At 43.2% G+C, this 19,596-nt stretch overlaps 1 protein-coding gene across 1 annotated transcript in view; it reads left to right on the top strand.

The window, feature by feature from the left end:
* Positions 1 to 19,596, top strand: part of LOC134345081 (multiple epidermal growth factor-like domains protein 6) — a 372,539-nt gene that overhangs the window by 306,898 nt on the left and 46,045 nt on the right. The window contains exons 23-25 of the mRNA XM_063045213.1: positions 4,184 to 4,312; positions 15,712 to 15,840; positions 17,493 to 17,621. Coding sequence (XP_062901283.1) covers positions 4,184 to 4,312; positions 15,712 to 15,840; positions 17,493 to 17,621 — 387 coding nt within the window. The remainder of the gene's footprint in view (positions 1 to 4,183; positions 4,313 to 15,711; positions 15,841 to 17,492; positions 17,622 to 19,596) is intronic.

Here is a 19,596-nt window from a genome sequence, read left to right as displayed (position 1 = left end):
AGCGTTCACAAGACCGAAGAGCATAACCAGGTACTCATAGTGCTCCATTGGTGTATTGAATGTGGTCTTCCACTTATTGCCTTTCCTTATACGGACCAGATTGTATGCACTCTGCAGGTCCAGCTTTGTGAATGGCCTTGCCTGTTCAAGCATCTCGAAAGCCGTATTCATGAGTGGAAAGGGAAAACAACTCTTGGCCATTATGTGCTTAAACCCCCTATAATCAATGTATGGCCGCAGGCTCCCATCTTTCTTTTTTATGAAGAAGACGGCACCAGCTGGTGAGGTGAAGAACCAAATGAAGCCCATGGCAAGAGCCTCCTCTATATAACCCTCCATTGTGCTTCTTTCTGGGCCTGCGAGTGTGTACAATTGACCCTGCAGGGTACAAGTACCAGGCAGCAAGTCTGTAGCACAGTCGTAGAGATGGTGCAGTGAAAGTCGAGGTCTCTCCCTTGCTGAAGACCACTTCCAAGTCCTTGTAGATGGAAGGGATTTCGACTGGTTTGATTGTTGGAATCTCCTCCGGACCTTTCTTTGAGGACAACTCCTTAGGTTTCTTAGGTGGCTGGGGTGATTGGCAAGCCTCAGGGTCCCTTCCCTAGATTCACAAAACTCATTCATAGAAACGGTAGCCAACTCAGAATCCATATCCCCGTCTGTATCCTCAGGAGTAACAGATGGTCCTTGCCCCCCCCCCAACCCCCGGAATAGGCTTTGAGAATCGGCGTAAATGCTGGAGTATCCAAGACTAGGATTGAGACACGGAATAAAACTGGATTGAGGACTGAGCACAAAACAAAACGCCAGGTGATATCTCTGGTTGGGCTTACGACTGAGCACTGAAGCTCCGTCCAGATGTTCTTCAAACACTCAATTCTTGGTGGCCAAAAACATGATTGCTTATTAGCGTGATGGTCCTGAACTCTTAAAGGGGTCACACCAGCTATCCATATTCCAGAGAGTTAGGGCGTCTTAACCCCGGAGGCTGGCGTGGTTGGGTGCATCTGGTAACACTGACACTTGGATTGAGTGCTGCGTATATTTGAGACCCTGTGTTGCTCCTCTCCAAGGGGTCTGATATAGGTAGGAAGCGAATGTGAGGCAACTGAAAATATGTTAAACATCAACAGCTTGTCAGTGATAGGCATAGTCATGCTTAAAGTATCTTAAATCCCAGCAGAGGTGAGTGATGATGCTGAAATTAGTCAGGTCTTTGGGGATTTCCTGTTGTTATTGGACTAATGCCCTGCTCAGCTGCTTTACAATTTCAATTCAGTCCTCTTCCAGCTCAGTCAGCCCTCACCGTGCTGTCTCTGCCAGCTCACGACGGTTTGTGTTGTTAGAAGCAACCGCCTGCACGGTGTGATGTAGATGCTGTTGAAAGCAAGGTAACAGATTGTCATAGGTTAGAGAAATTGCTGAGGGCATTAACCCTTGGCTAACAACCAGCTGTAAATGTGTGACATTGATTGACCTTTACACCAACTTCACACGTTCTGCTCCACAATCTCTTTTACCAAGCAGGCTCAAGGAAAGACCATCATTCCCATGTTGTCCATTATACCGGACTTGGAAATACATGACTTGTCCTATATTATTGTTGGATCCAACTCGCAGGACTCCCCAACCAGTTGTGCTCTGGGAGTTTCTTCATTAGAAGGACTATAGCAGTTTAATAAGTTCGTTTGCCACTACCTTCTCAAAGACATTTTAGCTATGGGCAGTAAAGACTGGCATTTCCAATGATGCCCAGGCAGTGGAAAATGGAAAAAAAGGAAATGTTTATGTACAATGGGTTGCCAGAGGTAGATTTTTTTTAACACAGAGAATGGTAAGTGCATGGAACACCCTGTCGGGATAGTGGTAGAGGTGGATATATTAACAGCGTTAGAGACATGGACAAAAGAAAAATGGAGGGTTATGGGATGGAAAGATTAAATTGATCTTGGACTAGGTTAATATTTTGGCATATCATCTATGGCCGGCAGGTCTCTATTGTGCTGCACTTGTCTCAGAGTCATAGAATGCATGAAAAAGTCTCCTTGGCCCATCTAGTCCATGCTGAACTATTAATCTGCCTCGTGTCACCACCTGCACCCAGACTATTGCCCTCCATACCCCTTCCATCCATGTACCTATGCCAATTTCTCTTAAATGTTGAAATTGACCCTGCTTCTTCCACACTCTCACTACCCTCTGAGTGAAGAAGTTCCCCCTCACGTTCCTCTTAAGCATTTTACCTTTCACCCTTAACCCATGACCTATAGTTCTAGACTCACCCAACTCAGTGAAAAAAGCTTGCTTATATTTACCCTGTCTGTTCTACTCATAGTTTTGTACACTGCTATCAAATCTCCCCTCAATCTTCTATGCTCTAGGGAATGAAGTCGTAACCTGTTCAACCTTTCCCTGTAACTCATGTCCTCATGTCCCAGCAACATCCACATAAATTTTCTCTGCACTCGTTCATCTGATTTACATCTTTTCTACAGGTAGGTGACCAAAATTGTGCACAATACTCCAAATTAGGCCTCACCAACAATTCAACAATTTCAACATAACACCCCATCTTCTGTACTCAGTACAATGATTTATGAAGGCCAATGTGCCAAGAGCTTTCTTCATGATTCTATTTATTTGTGATGTCACTTTCAAGGAATTATGGATCTATATTCCCAGATCCCTTTGTTCTACTACACTCCTACCCTGGCTGGTCCTACCAATTTTCAACACCTTGCACTCGTCTACATTAAATTCCATCTGCCGTTTTTCAGCCCATTTCACCAGCTGGTTCCAAATTCCACTGCAGGCTTTGATAATCTTCTTCACTGCCCATACACCCCCAGTCTTGGTGTCATTCGCACATTTACTATATTAACACGCACAACACGCTGGAGGAACTCAGCAGGTCGGGCAACATCCTTGGAAATGAACAGTCAACGGTTTTTTGTCAGCTATAGTTGACTATAAAAAAAACCCTCCAAAAAACATTGACTGTTCGTTTCCACGGATGCTGCCCGACCTGCTGAGTTCCTCTAGTATGTTGTGCATGTTGCTTTGACCCCAGCATCTGCAGAGTATTTTGAGCTTACTATATTATCATCCAGATGGCTGATATAGATGACACAGAACAATATAAACCCAGCACTGATCCTTGTGACACACTACTAGCCACAGGCCTCCAGACAGAAAGGCAACCATCTGCAACCTCTGACAACCACTGCCTATGTTCTAAAATACAATTAAGAGACGCAATAGACCACCAATGCTCGAGTCTGGAGCAAAATACAGAGTGCTTGTAATGAGCTCTTTGTGCCTGTGTGGAGAGCCGGACAGCATTGGGCTCCAAGGTTTTTAAGCGCACTAGGTTAATTGTTCTTTCATGAGAATGTTACGTGCTTAGAGTTCCTTGTGTTTTTTCTTGAGCGATTCGCTCTTTGTAAAGCAGTCTCCTCCTGCTTTGTGTTTAAGCTTTTAAGTTTATTTTGATAGGCTCAGGGATTCTGTATTACTTGTATTGTTTAAGTGTTCGCCCGATTATCGTTAAGCGTGGGCACCTAGTTTTGAGAGTGTTATGTCCCACAGTGTCGCTTGGCTGTGTCACCGAAGTGCTGTTGGAATCCTTGTGAATAAACTGGTCACCGTCTCTACATCGGAGTCTGTCTTTCCTTCACATTTGGGTTCTGACATTGCCAGCGCATATTGTGACAGCGCTGGATGAACTCTGTAGGTCAGGCAGCATCTGTGGAAGGAAAACTTGCTTTGTCCCTTCTCGTTCCCTTTTATACTGTCTATCACCCTTATCCCTTTCAGTCCCGATGAAGAGTCTCATTCCAAAAAATTGACTGCCTGACCTGCTGAGTCCTTCCAGCATTTTGCTCATTGCTTCAATCAAAAGTCTGTGAAATTGAATGTTTTGAGGTGACTATAGCTGACAGCAGAGAAAAAGAGATTCTCCCCACCCCTACCTCCCCCAATGCCATGGAGCTTTCCAAAGAGTTGGTGAACTTGTCACGAACGCTTTTGGGGACATTAAATGGACTATTGCGGGAATATTAATTGAGAGTTTGCTGAAAGATGTTTATGTGGGTGGAGTTCAGTGACTGATTGTGGTAGAGCAGCTCATTGGTCTGTGTAACAGCAGTAGAATCGGTCCTCATGCTCTTGTCCCTGTGTGCAGAGTGCCCTGTTGGAAGCTACGGTCCACAATGTGGATCCATCTGCCGGTGTGAAAATGGAGCAACTTGCGATCACATCAGCGGGGCATGCACCTGCACAGCTGGTTGGATGGGAACCTTCTGTGAAAGACGTAAGCTGTGACTTTTTACTTTTCACTTTCTTTTTACTTAAGTGTCCCTGTTGTACTGCGAATGATGTGGGAATTAACACCCCCCTTAAGGCAGTGAGGAACAAGGATGGAGAGCAGTGGAGCCCCTGCTCAGACCTACAACTGTTACCTCCATTGTTGACGCTAATGACAGTACTTCTTTGATTGGAATTTGGCCCAGACTTGGCTGAGTGGATATCCCATTAGTTCCCCTTCTACCCCGTTCACATCCTAAGTCTGAACTTCCTGCTGGAGGGAATCCCAGACCTGAATGTTCACAACATACAAAAGCATTCAAGACCATTAAAAATGAATAAAAGAACAAAAAAGATCAAGATGATTTACAAACAATTGAAAAGAGTCTTGAAAACATATAAGCAATTAAAAACACTACAGCAAGTTCAGACGGATCAGAATTAGGTTTATTGTAACAAAGATAATCCGAAATTTGTTGTTTTGTGTCAGCAGTGCAGTGCAATACATTAAAAATTACTATATTACAATAAGAAATATATAAAAAATAAATCATCATCCTCATTATGTGCCGTGTCATATGATGTAGGTGATCATGGTCTTTCACCATGATTGTCCTTGGCAACTTTTTCTAAGAAGTGATTTGCTATTGCCTTATCTGAGCAGAGTCTTCACAAGATGGGTGACCCCACCTGTTGTCAGTGTCCTTCAGAGACTGTCTGCCTGGCGTCAGTGGTGGCATAACCAGGACTTGTGATCTGCACCGAGTGCCCACTCGACCATCCACCACCCGCTGCCACGGCTTCACGTGACCCTGGTCGGGTGGGGGGAGGGGTTGCTGAGCAGGTATTACACCTTGTCCAAGGATGACCTGCAGGCCAGCCGAGCGAAGGAGTGCCTTACACCTCCTTTGGTAGAGACATATCTCCAACCACCAGGTGTAAAATAAACAGGTAGTGCAAAAAGAAAGTAAAATAGTGAGGTAGTGTTCATCGACTGTTCTGAAATCTGACGGCGGAGTGGAAGAAGCTGGTCTAAGACGTAGAGTGCATGTCTTCAGACCTTTGTACCCACCTCCCTGATGGTGGCAATGAGAAGAGGGCATGTCCTGGGTGGGGGGTGTCCATAATGACGGGCACTGCCTACCTGAGGCATCTCCTTTAGAAGATGCCCTTGATGCTGGGGAGGCTAGTGCCCGTAACGGAGCTGGCCGAGTTCACAACCCTCTGTAGCCTTCATTGATCCTGTGTGTTGGTGCTTTCATATCAGACGGTGATCTGACAAGTTAGAATCCTCTCCATGGTACACCTGTAGAAATTTGCAAGGATTCTTTGGTGACATGCCAAGTCTCCTCAAACGCCTAATGAAATATAGCTATTGGTGTGCCTAACATTGCATTTGCCTTCCTCACCACCGACTCAATCTGCAAGTTAACCTTTAGGGTGTTCTGCACAAGGACTTCCAAGTCCCTTTGCATCTCAGATTTTTGGATTTTTTCCCCATTTAGAAAATAGTCTGCACATCTATTTCTACTACCACAGTGCATGACCATGCATTTTCCAACATTATATCTCATTTGCCACTTCCTTGCGCTTTCTCCTAATCTGTCTAAGTCCTTCTGCAGCCTACTTGTTTCTTCAACACTACCTGTCCCTCCACCGATCTTCGTATCATCGGCAAACTTGACAATAAAGCCATCTATTTCATCATCTAAATCATCTATATACAGCACAAAAAGAAGTGGTCCCAAAACCGACCCCTGCGGAACACCACTAGTCACTGGCAACCAGCCAGACAAGGATCCTTTTATTCCCATTCACTGCCTTCTTCCAATCAGCCAGTACGCTAACCATGTTAGTAACTTACCTGTAATACTGTAGGCTCTTAACTTGTTAAGTAGCCTCATGTGTCACACTTCATCAAAGGCCTTCTGAAAGTCCAAATATACAACATCCACTATATCCCCTTTATCTATCCTACTTGTAATCTCCTCAAAGAATTCCAACAGATTTGGCAGGCAGGATTTTCTCTTAAGGAAACCATGCTGACTTGTCCTGTGTCACCAAGTACTCCATCACCTGGTCCTTAACAATTGACTCCAACATCTTCCCAACTACTGAGGTCAGGCTAACAGGTCCATAATTTCCCTTCTGTTGCCTTCCCCCTTTCTTAAAGAGTGGAGTGACATTTGCAATTTTCCAGTCCTCTGGCACCATGTTAGTGTGCATTGACTTTTGAAAGATCATTTCTAATGCTGCCACAATCTCTAACGCTACCTCTTTCAGAACCCTAGGGTGCAGTTCATCTGGTCCGGGTGACTTGTACTTTTATTTCTTTCAGCTTTTTGAGCACCTTCTCTCTTGTAACAGTAACTGCACCCACTTCTCTTCCTTCACACACTACAATATCAGGCATAATGCTAGTGTCTCCCATAGTGAAGACTGACGCAAAATATTGATGTAGTTCATCTGCCATCTCCTTGTCCCCATTATCCACTCTCATCTCTCTTTTATTTTTACATAATTGAAAAAACTTTTACTATCCACTTTGATATTATTTTCTAGCTTGCTTACATATTTCATCTTTTCCCATCTAATGATTCTTCTAGTTGCTCTCTGTAGGTTTTTAAAAACTTCCCAATCCTCTATCTTCCCACTAATTTTTGCTTTGTTGTATGCCCCCTCTTTTGTTTTTACATTAGCTTTGACTTCCCTTGTCAACCACAGTTGTACTATTTTTCCATTTGAGTATTTCTTCATTTTTGGAATACACGTGTCCTGCACCTTCTACATTTTTCCCAGAAACATATGCCATTGCTCCTCTGCTGACATCCCTGCCAGCAGCTCCTTCCAATTTACTTCGGTCAACTCCTCTCTCATATCACTGTGATTTCCCTTACTGCACTGAAATACTCCTACATCAGACTTAATTTCTTCCTATCAAATTTCAAGTTGAACTCAATCATATTGTGATCACTGGTTCCTGAGGTTTCTTTTACCTTAAGCTCCACAATAACTTCCGGTTCATTACATAACACAGTATAGCTGATCCCCTAGTAGGCTCATTGACAAACTGCTCTAAAAAGCTATCTCTTAGATATTCAACAAACTCACTCTGTTGAGATCCATTACCAACCTAATTTTCCCAATCGCATGTCAAAATCTCCCATGACTATCATAATATTCCCCTTTTGACTGCCTTTTCCATTTCCTGTTGTAACCTGTGGTCCACCTCCCAGCCACTGTTGGGAAGCCTGTATGTAACTGCCATCAACGTCCTTTTACACTTGCAGTTTCTTAACTCATCCCACAGGGATTCAACATCTTATGATTCTATGTCACATCTTTCTACTGATTTGATGCCATTCTTTACCAGTAGAGCCACGACTCCCTCTCTGCTTAACTTCCTATCCCTCTGATACAACATGTAACCTTGGACATTCAGCTCCCGACTACAACCAGCCACGGCTCGGTGATTCACCATGGTACTGCTGGCATTTCCCACCGAGTCTCAGGCTTTGGCCCATTTTGTCTTCAGGCTCCTACAGAAGGCCAGGAAGGTACTGAGTATTGGAGGTAAAAGGCTGGGTTTAACTAGAAGTTTACAACAAGGAATTCACTCAAACAAGAGAAGTGCTGCAGAATCAGAGGAGCTGTGATTTGGGAAAGTGGTTGTGGCATTAGACAATACTTTACAGCTGGGAAGTAATGGTGAGGGATATACTATTTGCACTCATTTATCTGGGTGCCATTCAGCCAGCCTTGTATATGGCACTTGAAGGGGAAGTGGGGTATCCTCTGATCTTAAAATCTCAGTCCATCAGTTGGCTAATTTGCCTGACCCTGATGTAGACCACACTTTAGAGTTCCTTCTGTAGGATAGATCCTGTTTCAGGGGCATTATTATCTAGTGGATAGCACCATCACTGCCTCACAACTCCAGTGATCCACGTCAACCATGACCTCTGCTTCTGTCTGTGTGGAGTTTGCCCCTTCTCCCTGTAACACACACAAAAGTTGCAGGTGAATGCAGCATCTCTAGGATGAGGTACGGTCGACGTTTCGGGCCGAGACCCTTCGTCAGGACTAACTGAAAGAAGAGCTAGTAAGAGATCGAAGGGTCTCGGCCTGAAACGTCGACCGTACCTCTTCCTAGAGATGCTACCTGGCCTGCTGCGTTCACCAGCAACTTTGATGTGTGTTGCTTGAATTTCCAGCATCTGTAGATTTCCTCATGTTTGCGAGCAAAAATAGTGAGATAGTTCATGGATACAAGAGAGTCAACACTGTCCTTTGTAGTTGTTCCTGGTTAGCTTGATGTAAAAGAATAGTAAAGTTGCCTATAAAGTACCTGTTAGTAACTAATTATGAACAGCTTACCCTGCTGAATTTGACTGCCTGCAAAGTAACCTGAACTTGGATAAAATCTCCTAGTTTGGCCGGTTTTCATCTTGCTGCTCACCTGGGTAGAGTCTGCAATCTGCTTATGATTTAGTCCTTTGCCTCATCTGGAGTCTCTCGAGAGAGATCCATTTCCATGATACAGATCTACCCTTCCAGGTTCATGTTGACTTGTCAATTGTCAACACGTGTTCAGGAATGCTGGGGAATGTGTTTGTCTCGGTTACAGGTTACAGTTACAGCTCTGCTGTAGAATTGCCCGTCTGTAATATTCCCCAGTTCAATGTTGCAACATTCCACACCTCGAGATCAGGGTGAGTTGGAGTTGTGACGCAGGGCTTTGAATCTTCTGCTGGTGCATTGTAAACTGAAATTCCGCAGTACTATTGACAAGTGCTGTGTTCTTAGAGCTGCAATCTTTGGGATGAAATGGAAGACTATGACTATATCTATCCTCCTATGCAGATGTAAAATGTGCCACAACCCTATACAGTGAAGAGTAGTTTCACTCTTCCTCCACCAGCCTTGCTTACACTTGTATTGTGTGGTTTGTGGTATCTTGCAGTGGGGAAAATATCTGGTTTGCTTTTAACAAGGCAACTGTGATGAAAGTTCAAATTAACTTTATTAACAAAGTACGAATATGTCGCTACATACTACGATGAGATTCATTTGCTTGTGGGCATTTACAGGAAAATAAAGAAATAGAATAGAATTTTATGAAAAACAAAGATTGACAAAACAACCAATGTGCAAAAGAAGACGAATAATAAACAAAAGTAATTAAATAATACTGTCAACGTGAGTTGTAGAGTCCTTGAAAGTCAGTCCATGGGTTGTGGAAATTAGTTCAGTGTTGAGGTGAAAGGTGTTATCCGCACTAATTCAGGAGCCCGATGGCGGTAGTGAGGAGGGAGCATGGGTTGAATGGGGGTCCTTGATGATGGATGCTGCTTTCTTGTAGCAGTGCTTCTTGTAAATGTGCTCAATGGTAATCATGTCTTTGCCTGTGAGAGACTAATAGCTGATGTAATTGACTGTAAAGTGTTTAAGAATATTAGATTAGATTCAGGAGATGAATCACAAGATTCATACTTTGATAATGTACTTTGAACTTTGTTATAACTCCAAGCATATTCTAATAGGTTATAGTGGCTCTAAATTGTCCAGGTTGCTCAAGATATCCATATGAACATAACTGGACCATTTTGAATTGCCCAGTTGCCAGAAGTGAATATGACAATTGTGGATGGAAAACCAGATAGGATTTCTCTGAGCACTGATATATTTCCTCCTGGTTTTAGAGGTGAGAAATAACCCGTGTCGCTGTGATGCTTTGTTTAAGAACAGTGGTAAATAGCGCCCTCCTGTGCTCACTGAGTGCAAGTGTGCAGTATAATGCGCCAAGTTTATGAATACATGGACACAATTGAGGAGTTATCATCTGCCAAATTTGGAACAGAATTTTATATTTGAAATGGAAATTTCATTGAAGATCTGGGAAATACTTAGATGTGTACTCAGTTGAGCTGAGCAGGATGTATTTATTTTCGGAAAATATTTTCAGTATTTCAGGAATTGCATTTATTCACCAGTGATTTTTAACATTTGTTCAGAATCAACTCAGGGGATTTGAGTATCAACCAGCTATAACATGACAGTTTCCTAAAATGGTGTTTCCAAAACACACTTGAGTTCCACAATACACAGAGTCATAGGGCTCCCAAATTTACAAAGTTACAGGTCATACATTAGGCTTTGTATTCAGTTCTGCTGTCCATTTTATCATGTTCTTTCCTTCCTCAAAGAGTTTGTTTCATTCCAATAATATACTTTTATTCCTAACTGGTCCCATTAAACCTTTTATTCTGATAAGTGACAATATACTGTAATTAATTCTCAAGTATCTCATTCCAAAATTCTTAGTCCTACTGACATAAGCTTTGCTTTATCCTAACGATGTACAGTATATATAAACTGTGTATGTGTTAGTTTGTTCCTGTTTCACTGGTTATTACTTTCGAAGTATATGAAATATCACAGTTATCACTTCTCAACCATTAGGCTCCTGAATCAGTGTGATAATTTCACTCACCTCAACACTGAACTTACCCCACAAACTACAGACTCACTTACAAGTACGCTGTTGTATTATTTATTTATTTTTTATTATTTGCATAGTTTTGTCATTTGCACATTTGTTATTTGTCACTTTATTTTTGTGTTGTATTTTATTGATTCTATTGTATTTCTATTTTCTATATACGTACTTTGATAACAAATTTACTTCGAACTTTGAAATGCCCTGGAAAATGTTCTTCTATTACTGAAAAGTGTGAACTATTGTGTTTCCCGTGTCTTTTTAGGTGATTAATATTCCAAATCATATAACAATATACTGAACAAATGTTAAGCAATCATCAAACATGTTTCTGTCATGTTTCTATATGGAGGATATTTCAGAAGGTTGGAAAGTGCTGGATTTTCTTCACGGCCTCCTTGGGGGAAGAGTTGTGCCCTGACTGGCTGGTAACATAAAGCAGAATTAAGGACATTTATGTAGTCCCTTTAACATGGCAAAATGTTCCACAAAAAAAGAGAGGTAGGGTATAGGCCACCTGACTTCCCAAGTTTGCCTGCCATTCAATGTGACCATGCCTAAATTGCCCTGGCTTCACATTCTCTTCCGTTCCCTAAACTGTCAACTCTCCAGTCTTCTAAAACTGGTCTTCCTCCTCTTTCACTACCTCCCATGAGGCAATTGCCACAACACTCTGAGAATTCCAGACATTTACCACAATTTGTGAGGAGAAATTATCATCTGCTTAGGTTTTCAATGACTTTCCCCTCATCTTGTAACTATATCCCTGTTGTCCAAGACTCTCCCAGTCACAGAAGCATCTCAACGTCTATCCTGTCAGCCTCGTCAGGATCCTTTACGTTTCGACGCGATCAAATCTCGATCTTCTAAGCTCCATAAAAAAACAGAGGTATCCTTTTCTAATCATGCATGATAGGACAACTCTCACATCCAAGGAGTTAACTAATGCATCTCTGGAGCATCAACTAATAAACTATGACTTTCAAAAATCAGAGTCAGAATCGGAATCAGGTTTACTATCACCGGCATGTGTCGTGAAATTTGTTAATTTAGCAGCAGCAGTTCAGTGGAATACATAATATAGAAGAAAAAAAACAAAACAAAATAATAATAGTACTAAATAAATAAATCAATTACAGTATACATATATTGAATAGATTAAAAATTGTACAAAAACAGAAATAATATATATTTAAAAAGTGAGGTGTCCAAAGTTTCAATGTTCCATTTAGGAATCGGATGGCAGAGGGGAAGAAGCTGTTCCTGAATCGCTGAGTGTGTGCCTTCAGGCTTCTGTACCTCCTACCTGATGGTAACAGTGGGAAAAGGGCATGCCCTGGGTGCTGGAGATCCTTAATAATGGATGCTGCCTTTCTGAGACACCGCTCCTTGAAGATGTCCTAGGTACACTGTAGGCTAGTACCCAAGGTGGAGCCAACTAAATTTACAATCCTCTACAGCTTCTTTCAGTTCTGTGCAGTAGCCCCTCCATACCAGACAGTGATGCAGCCTGTCAGAATGCTCTCCACGGCACACCTATAGAAGTTTCTGAGTGTATTTGTTGACATACCAAATTTCCTCAAACTCCTAATGAAGTATAGCTACTGCCTTGCCTTCTTTATAACTACGTTATTATGTTGGGGCCAAATTAGATCCTCAGAGAACTTGACACCTAGGAATTTGAAACTGCTCACTCTCTCCACCTGATCCCTCTATGAGGATTGGTATGTGTTCCTTCGTCTTATCCTTCCTGAAGTCCGCAATCAGCTCTTTCATCTTACTGACATTGAGTGCCAGATTGTTGCTGTGACACCACTCCACTAGTTGGCATATCTCACACCTGTATGCCCTCTCGTCACCACCTGAGATTCTACCAACAATGATTGTATCATCAGGAAATTTATAGATGGTATTTGAGCTATGCCTAGCCACACAGTCATGGGTATAGAGAGTAGAGAAGTGGGTTAAGCACACACCCCTGAGGTGCACCAATGTTGATCGTCAGCGAGGAGATGTTATCACCAATCCGCACAGATTCTGGTCTTCCAGTTAGGAAGCTGAGGATCCAATTGCAGAGGGAGATACAGAGGCCCAGGTTCTGCAATTTCTCAATCAGGATTGTGGGAATGATGGTATTAAATACTGAGCTATAGTAAATGAACAGCATCCTGACATAGCTGTTTGTGTTGTCCAGGTGGTCTAAAGTCATGTGAAGAGCCACTGAGATTGCATCTGCTGTTGACCTATTGTGACAATAGACAAATTGCTGTGGGTCCAGGTCCTTGCTGAGGCAGGAGTTCAGTCTAGTTATGAACAACCTCTCAAAGCATTTTATCACTGTCGATATGTGTGCTACTGGGTGATAGTCATTAAGGCATCTCACATTATTCTTCTTAGGCGCTGGTATAATTATTGCCTTTTTGAAGCAAGTGGGAACTTCTACCCGTAGCAGTGAGAGGTTGAAAATGTCCTTGAATACTCCCACCAGCTGGTTGGCACAGGTTTTCAGAGCCTGACCAGGTACTCCATCGGGACCTTCTGCCTTGCAAGGGTTCACTCTCTTTAAAGACAGTCTAACATCGGCCTCTGTGACAGAGATCATTCATGATAGGACAATCCCCTCAACCCAAGAGTTAACTAATGCTTTACTGGAGCATGATCTAATAAACCATGACTTTTTTTAACCATTTATGACAGGACAATCCCTCAACCCAAGAGTTAACTAGTGCTTCACTGGAGCATCAACTAAAAATCCATGACTTGGAGCCACATTGAAGGGGTTGAAGTGGGTGGTCAGAAGCTCAGTGAAATCAGTGGAAAGTGGACATGCATTTAAGTTTAAGGATGCAGGGCCTTTGGGACAAATAATATTATGATGGGTGGCACAGTTGCATAGTGGTTAGCATAATGCTTTACAGTGCTAACTGTATGATTGGGGTTCAATTCTCATCGATGTCTGTAAGGAGTTTGTATGTTCTCCCAGTGACCACATGGTTAACTCCAGGTGCTCTGGTTTCCTCCCACATTCCAAAGATGTAGGAGTTAAGGTTAGTTTATTTGTCATGGGCGTGCTGTGTTGGTGCTGGAAGCAGAGTGACAGCTGTGGGCTGCCTCAGGCACGTCTCGGACTGCATTGGTCATTGACACAAACATACATGTGTCAAGTAAAGCTGAACTTAAAAATTGGGGGTGAGGGAGAGAGACCACAGCTGGAGAAAGCGAGCTCGGCTTTCTTGTATATGAACAAGGCAGGGAAGGTCATAGAAATTCATAATGACAAGATTGTGGATGGGTTTGAAAACAAGGATGAGAATTAGAAGCCTGAGGATTTGTTTCACTGTAGGGCAACATGTACAGATGGCTGGGTGAATGAGATGAGGTGAGAACTAAGAGAGGGTCAGTAGAAGTTTTGAGTGGCATTAACTTAACGGAAAGTGGAAGCAGAAAGGCTGACGAGGAGTGCTTTAAGGCTGGCAGTCTTTGGGTTTATTAGCCTGCGACCCAGCAGCCACAGGAGAGCTGTTATTTTCCAGCGAATTTCTGCAATTGTAAGGTGTCTTGTTCGCCTGTGCACTGCCAGCTAGAATACACATAGAACCAATGCATTCCCAGTCAGCCGCTCTCCTTTCACTTTCCGTTAAGATGATGTCACACCATATTCGACCGTCCATCTCCCAATATGGTACTCACTGGGAGCATTGCATGTTACACAGTACTGCGCCAATCACATCCCCTTCCCAGCGGTGCTGTCAGATTCACAGATCTTTAATTTACCTCTGCTATTGTCACTCTAACACTTCATTGTGCACCTCTCAGTTTACACAACTATACTTCGCACCATTCCATTCGTGCTCTTGGCTGTATTTATCGTCATCATGTACGCTATGAGCTTTACTTTGCAAGGAATGTCATGCCACCCTGGTGTGTATGGATTTAAATCTAAATCTAAAACTGACTGAATAAACCTGTATTTATTTTGTTCTTTTACTTGTTACGTACCCCGTAACTGGGTTGTCAAACCAACAGATATGGAACACTCATTGGAGTCTGTGATTACTAGGAACTAATAAAGTGTTATTAAAGAAATCAGTAATACAGTACACTAATCGTAAGGATATAAATGTGACAGGTTAGCCCAAGCTCTATCGCAGTCTAGGGGTAAAATGTTCAGTCTTAAGGTGAAGCAGAGTTCAGTTCAGTCTAGTGTAGTTCGAAGTAATCGCTGTTGTTGTACCATTGGAGAGTGAGAGATACAGTTGGTTTCAGGCAAACCTTTCAATGCCTTCTGATCCTGCTGTGGTCACTGACTGTGACCCCTCCGTTCCGGATGCGATCGTTCTTCCGTGGTGAACCTGGCACCCAGGCAAGGGCGGACACAGACCAGGTTCCCACCGGTCGTACCTTTACACCCTGTGAGCCTCTGACCGATTCCAGTGAATTGGTCCTCCAAGCTCCCACCAACTTGTGGGGCACAATTCTCTTTCCAGGGTCTCGTGGCGTGTGTCCTGTGCCTTAGCAAACCCGCTATTTTTATCCCCCTGATGGGGTATCACCTGTCCATCAAACTTCACACTTCCTATTGTCTCAGCAGGATTTGTTAGTGAACAGTTCAGGTTCAAAGCAAACTGTCTGTGGCAGACGCCAACATACTGAATTATGTGTGTCTCTCTCGTTAATCTCTCTTTTCTCTCTTATTAGCATTTTGAATGGCTCTCTGTTGTCTCTCGTTATCTCTCTCATTAGCATCATCCGTTCTGCAGCTCTGCTTGGCTTCACACCTGACATACTATACCACCACCTCCTGTTTCTGCAGCAGTCAGGGTTTGTGGCCTACTTTGTACCTTGGGGTATGTTATTGGTGTTTGCCCCCTCCATCCCCTAACATGCATCCCCCTTCTCCTTTGCAGCTTGCCCTGATGGATTTCATGGCCTTGACTGTCAGCGGATGTGTAACTGCAGAAATGGTGCCAGATGTGACCCTGTGACTGGAATGTGCCACTGTCCCCCTGGCTGGCTGGGACCCCAGTGCAAGCAACGTAAGCTTACCTGGATGGGAGGGGGGATTTTGGCAGGGCGATGGGTAAGTGGTGCACGGTGAAGGCAATTCTGGAAACAATTGTTGGCACCCTGTTATGTCGCATATTAAATGCCTACCTTAGGATGCAGTAGAACTTTGAAGCATCTGTGTTAAATTTTATCTCTGTCCTTTTCACTGTTCTACACAAGGCTTCCTTGAGTCTGTTACCATCGTCTTCACTGGTTGATTTATTTCTGAGTGTTAATATTCTGGCAAGCTTTGAAAATGCCTCAGCAGTCACAAAACGATCACCAAATGTCTGACACTCTACTTTGTACAAAAGTAAACGTTTGCTAATTCTGGAAATCAAAGCAACGTACTGGAAATATTCTGCAGGCCGTTCAGCATCTGTGAAGAGAGAAACAGCATTAACATTCTAGGTCAATGACCTTCCCTCTTCATGCGTGAAGTTGCTCATCCCCCACACCATTCTAGTAAATCCCACTGAGATACATTTTTATACATCAGACTGCAATTGTAATACTGAGGTTGGGTGGGATTACAACTAGAGGTCATGGGTTAAGGATGGAAAGTGAAAACTTTAAGGGGAACATGAGGGGAGAGTGTGGAATGAGCTGCCAACACGTGGTGCATACAAGCTCAATTTCAACACTTAAAAGAAGTTTGGATACGTAGATGGAGGGTAGGAGTGTGGAGGGATATGGTCCTGGTGCAGGTTGATGAGAGTAGGCAGTTTAAATGGTTCATCATGGACTAGATGGGCAGAAAGGCCTGCACTTTTCTCTGACTCTATGACTTGACCCTGGCTTCCCTCTAATCTGGAAAACAACAGTTCACTAATACAGTGTTTTGCAACCTAGAATATCGACCTTTTATTTCCACCTGAATCCCTGTCGATTTAACTTCATGGTCTATTATGTGATACATTATTAAAATATCTTTGAAAGTTCACTTTCACTAACCACTGAGCCACCCTGTTTTGAGTATGTTCAGCAGTCTCTTTAATTTCAGATTTCTAGCAAACAGTCGTTTGTCGGCTGTTCATTCTTCACTCCTCTGTCTCACTCATCTCTTTCTATTTATCTATATCTCCTCCACACAGATCAGATGTGATGAACACTTGCTGGGTGCCCTCTCACAACTGATGACAAACCCACATTTAGTCTCTCTGGGGATGTAGCTTCTTGCCGAAATTTCCTCTGCTCCTCCATTCCCTCCTCTCTTCCATTCCCTTGCCTTTCTCTACAACTTAAAGCACGCTTACTGTATATCCTAACATTTCCCAACTACGCTTCAGGTCCAGGACGTAACACTGCTTCCCTGCCTACGGACACTGCTGCTGAGTATTTTCAGCTTTTTTTCTGTTTTTATTTAAGATTTGCAGTGTACTTTTGGTTTTAGTTAACTCACCCATTCTCTCCAGAATATATTCATAGAATTCAGATGGAAATATCTCATACAATGGGATGTTGTTATTATTAAAACATCCATTACAATGGAACTGCCAACCATTTATCAGCAGGATAACCACTTATCAGATTGTTATGTTTTGCATTTGTTTCTGCTGCAAAACAACTTTGTGCTGTTCGGCTGACACTTGGTGCTGAACAACTGAATGCTGCACTGTATTCTGGTCGTCTCTTTCCGCAGCCTGTCCTGACCAGCGATATGGAGAGGGCTGCAGCCAGCACTGTGATTGCTACAATGGTGCGGCATGTGATCATGTGACTGGCCAGTGTCTCTGTGCTCCTGGATGGATAGGAACCATGTGCCAGCAGCGTAAGTAACTATAAACAAGACAGGGTAAGGGGAAGTTGGCTTTTGGACCAATTGACGATATAGAGTGCCCACATTGACCTGATTGTGGGTATTGTGACCAGTATATCAAAGACTAAATGTTTCTGTCTCATTAGCAATCCATAACTACTTTCATAGCAGAAGGCATTCAAAGATTCAAAGGTGTGTCGCTCTGAAAACCATACCCCAACTAACCCTCTACACCTAAAATTAATGCCACACACATAAAAATTGCTGGTGAACGCAGCAGGCCAGGCAGCATCTCTAGGAAGAGGTACAGTCGACGTTTCGGGCTGAGTCCCTGCGATCACCAGCAACTTTGATGTGTGTGGCTTGAATTTCCAGCATCTGCAGAATTCCTCGTGTTTACCTAAAATTAATGTCTGGTGGGTGTGAATGGTTTTGCAATTTGTAGACCGGTAGTGATAAGACCACAAGACCTTAAGACGTAGGAGCAGAATTAGGCCGTTCAGCCCATCGAGTCTGCTCTGCCATCCCATCATGGCTGATCCCAAATCCCACTCATCCCTGCCTTCTCACCATATCCTTTGATGCCCTGACCAATCAGGAATCTATCAACTTCTGCCTTAAATACACCCACGGGCTTGACCTCCACCGCAGTCTGTGACAGAGCATTCCACAGATTCACTGATCTCTGGCTAAAAAATTTCTCCTTACCTCAGTTCTAAAAGGTCACCCCTCAATTTTGAGGCTGTGTCCTCTAGTTCTGGATGCCTGCACCAGAAGAATCATCCTCTCCACTTCCACCCTATCTAGTCCTTTCAGAATTCGGTAGGTTTCAATTAGATCCCCCTGCATTCTTCTAAATTTCAGTGAGTACAGGCCCAAAGCTGCCAAATGCTCCCCTTCATTCCTGGAATCATCCTTGTGAACCTCCTCTGGACTCTCTCCAATGACAACACATCCTTTCTGAGATATGGGGTCCAAAACTGTTGATAATACTCCAAGTGTGGCCTGACTAGTGACTTATAAAACCTTGGCATTATCTCCTTGCTTTTATATTCTATTCCCCTTGAAATAAGTGGCAACATTGCATTTACCTTCTTTACCACAGACTCAACCTGTAAATTAACCGTCTAGGAGTCTTGCACGAGGACTCCTAAGTCCCTCCGTACCTCTGATGTTTGAACCTTCTCCCCATTTGGATAATAGTTCACATGATTGTTCTTTTACCAAAATGCATTATCATACATTTCCCAATACTGTATTCCATCTGCCACTTTTTTGCCCTTTTGTCCAATTTGTCTAAGTCCTGCTGCAATTGCATTGTTTCCTCAGCACTACCTACTCCTCCACATACCTTCGTATTTTCCACAAACTTTGCCACAAAGCCATCAATTCCATTATCTAAATCATTGACAGACAATGTGAAAAGTAGCAGTTCCAATACTGACCCCTGAGGAACACCACTAGTCACTGGCAGCTAACCAGAAAAGGCCCCTTTTACTCCCACTCACTGCCTCCTGCTTGTCAGCCATTCCTCCATCCATGCAGTATCTTTCCTGTAACGCCATAGGATTTTACCTTGTTAAGCAGCCTCATGTGTGGCACCTTATCAAACACCTTCTGAAAATCCAAGTAAATGACATCCACCCTGCATGTTCCTTCCTCGAAGAACTCTAACAGATTAGTCAGGCAAGATTTCCTTTTACAAAAACCATGCTGACTTTGACTTACTTTATCATTAGTCTCAAGTACCCCGAAATCTCATCCTTAATGAAAGACTCCAACACTTTCCCAACCACTGCGGTTAGGCTAACTAGCCTATAATTTCCTGTCTTTTTTGTCATACAGGGGCACTGGGAGCGGATCCAAATGCAAGACACAGACACTGAAGTACTGGGAACTGGACTGGACACTGACTAGGAGCTAGGACAGGAAAACAGACTTGGGTTAGGAAAGCAGGACCAGGACGAGGAACTGGGAACTAGGAGCC

Source organism: Mobula hypostoma, chromosome 4 (assembly GCF_963921235.1).
Source record: "Mobula hypostoma chromosome 4, sMobHyp1.1, whole genome shotgun sequence".
NCBI classification, from domain to species: Eukaryota; Metazoa; Chordata; class Chondrichthyes; order Myliobatiformes; family Myliobatidae; genus Mobula; species Mobula hypostoma.
The sequence above is the reverse complement of the archived record's forward strand: the minus strand, read 5'-3'. Positions and strand labels throughout refer to the sequence as shown.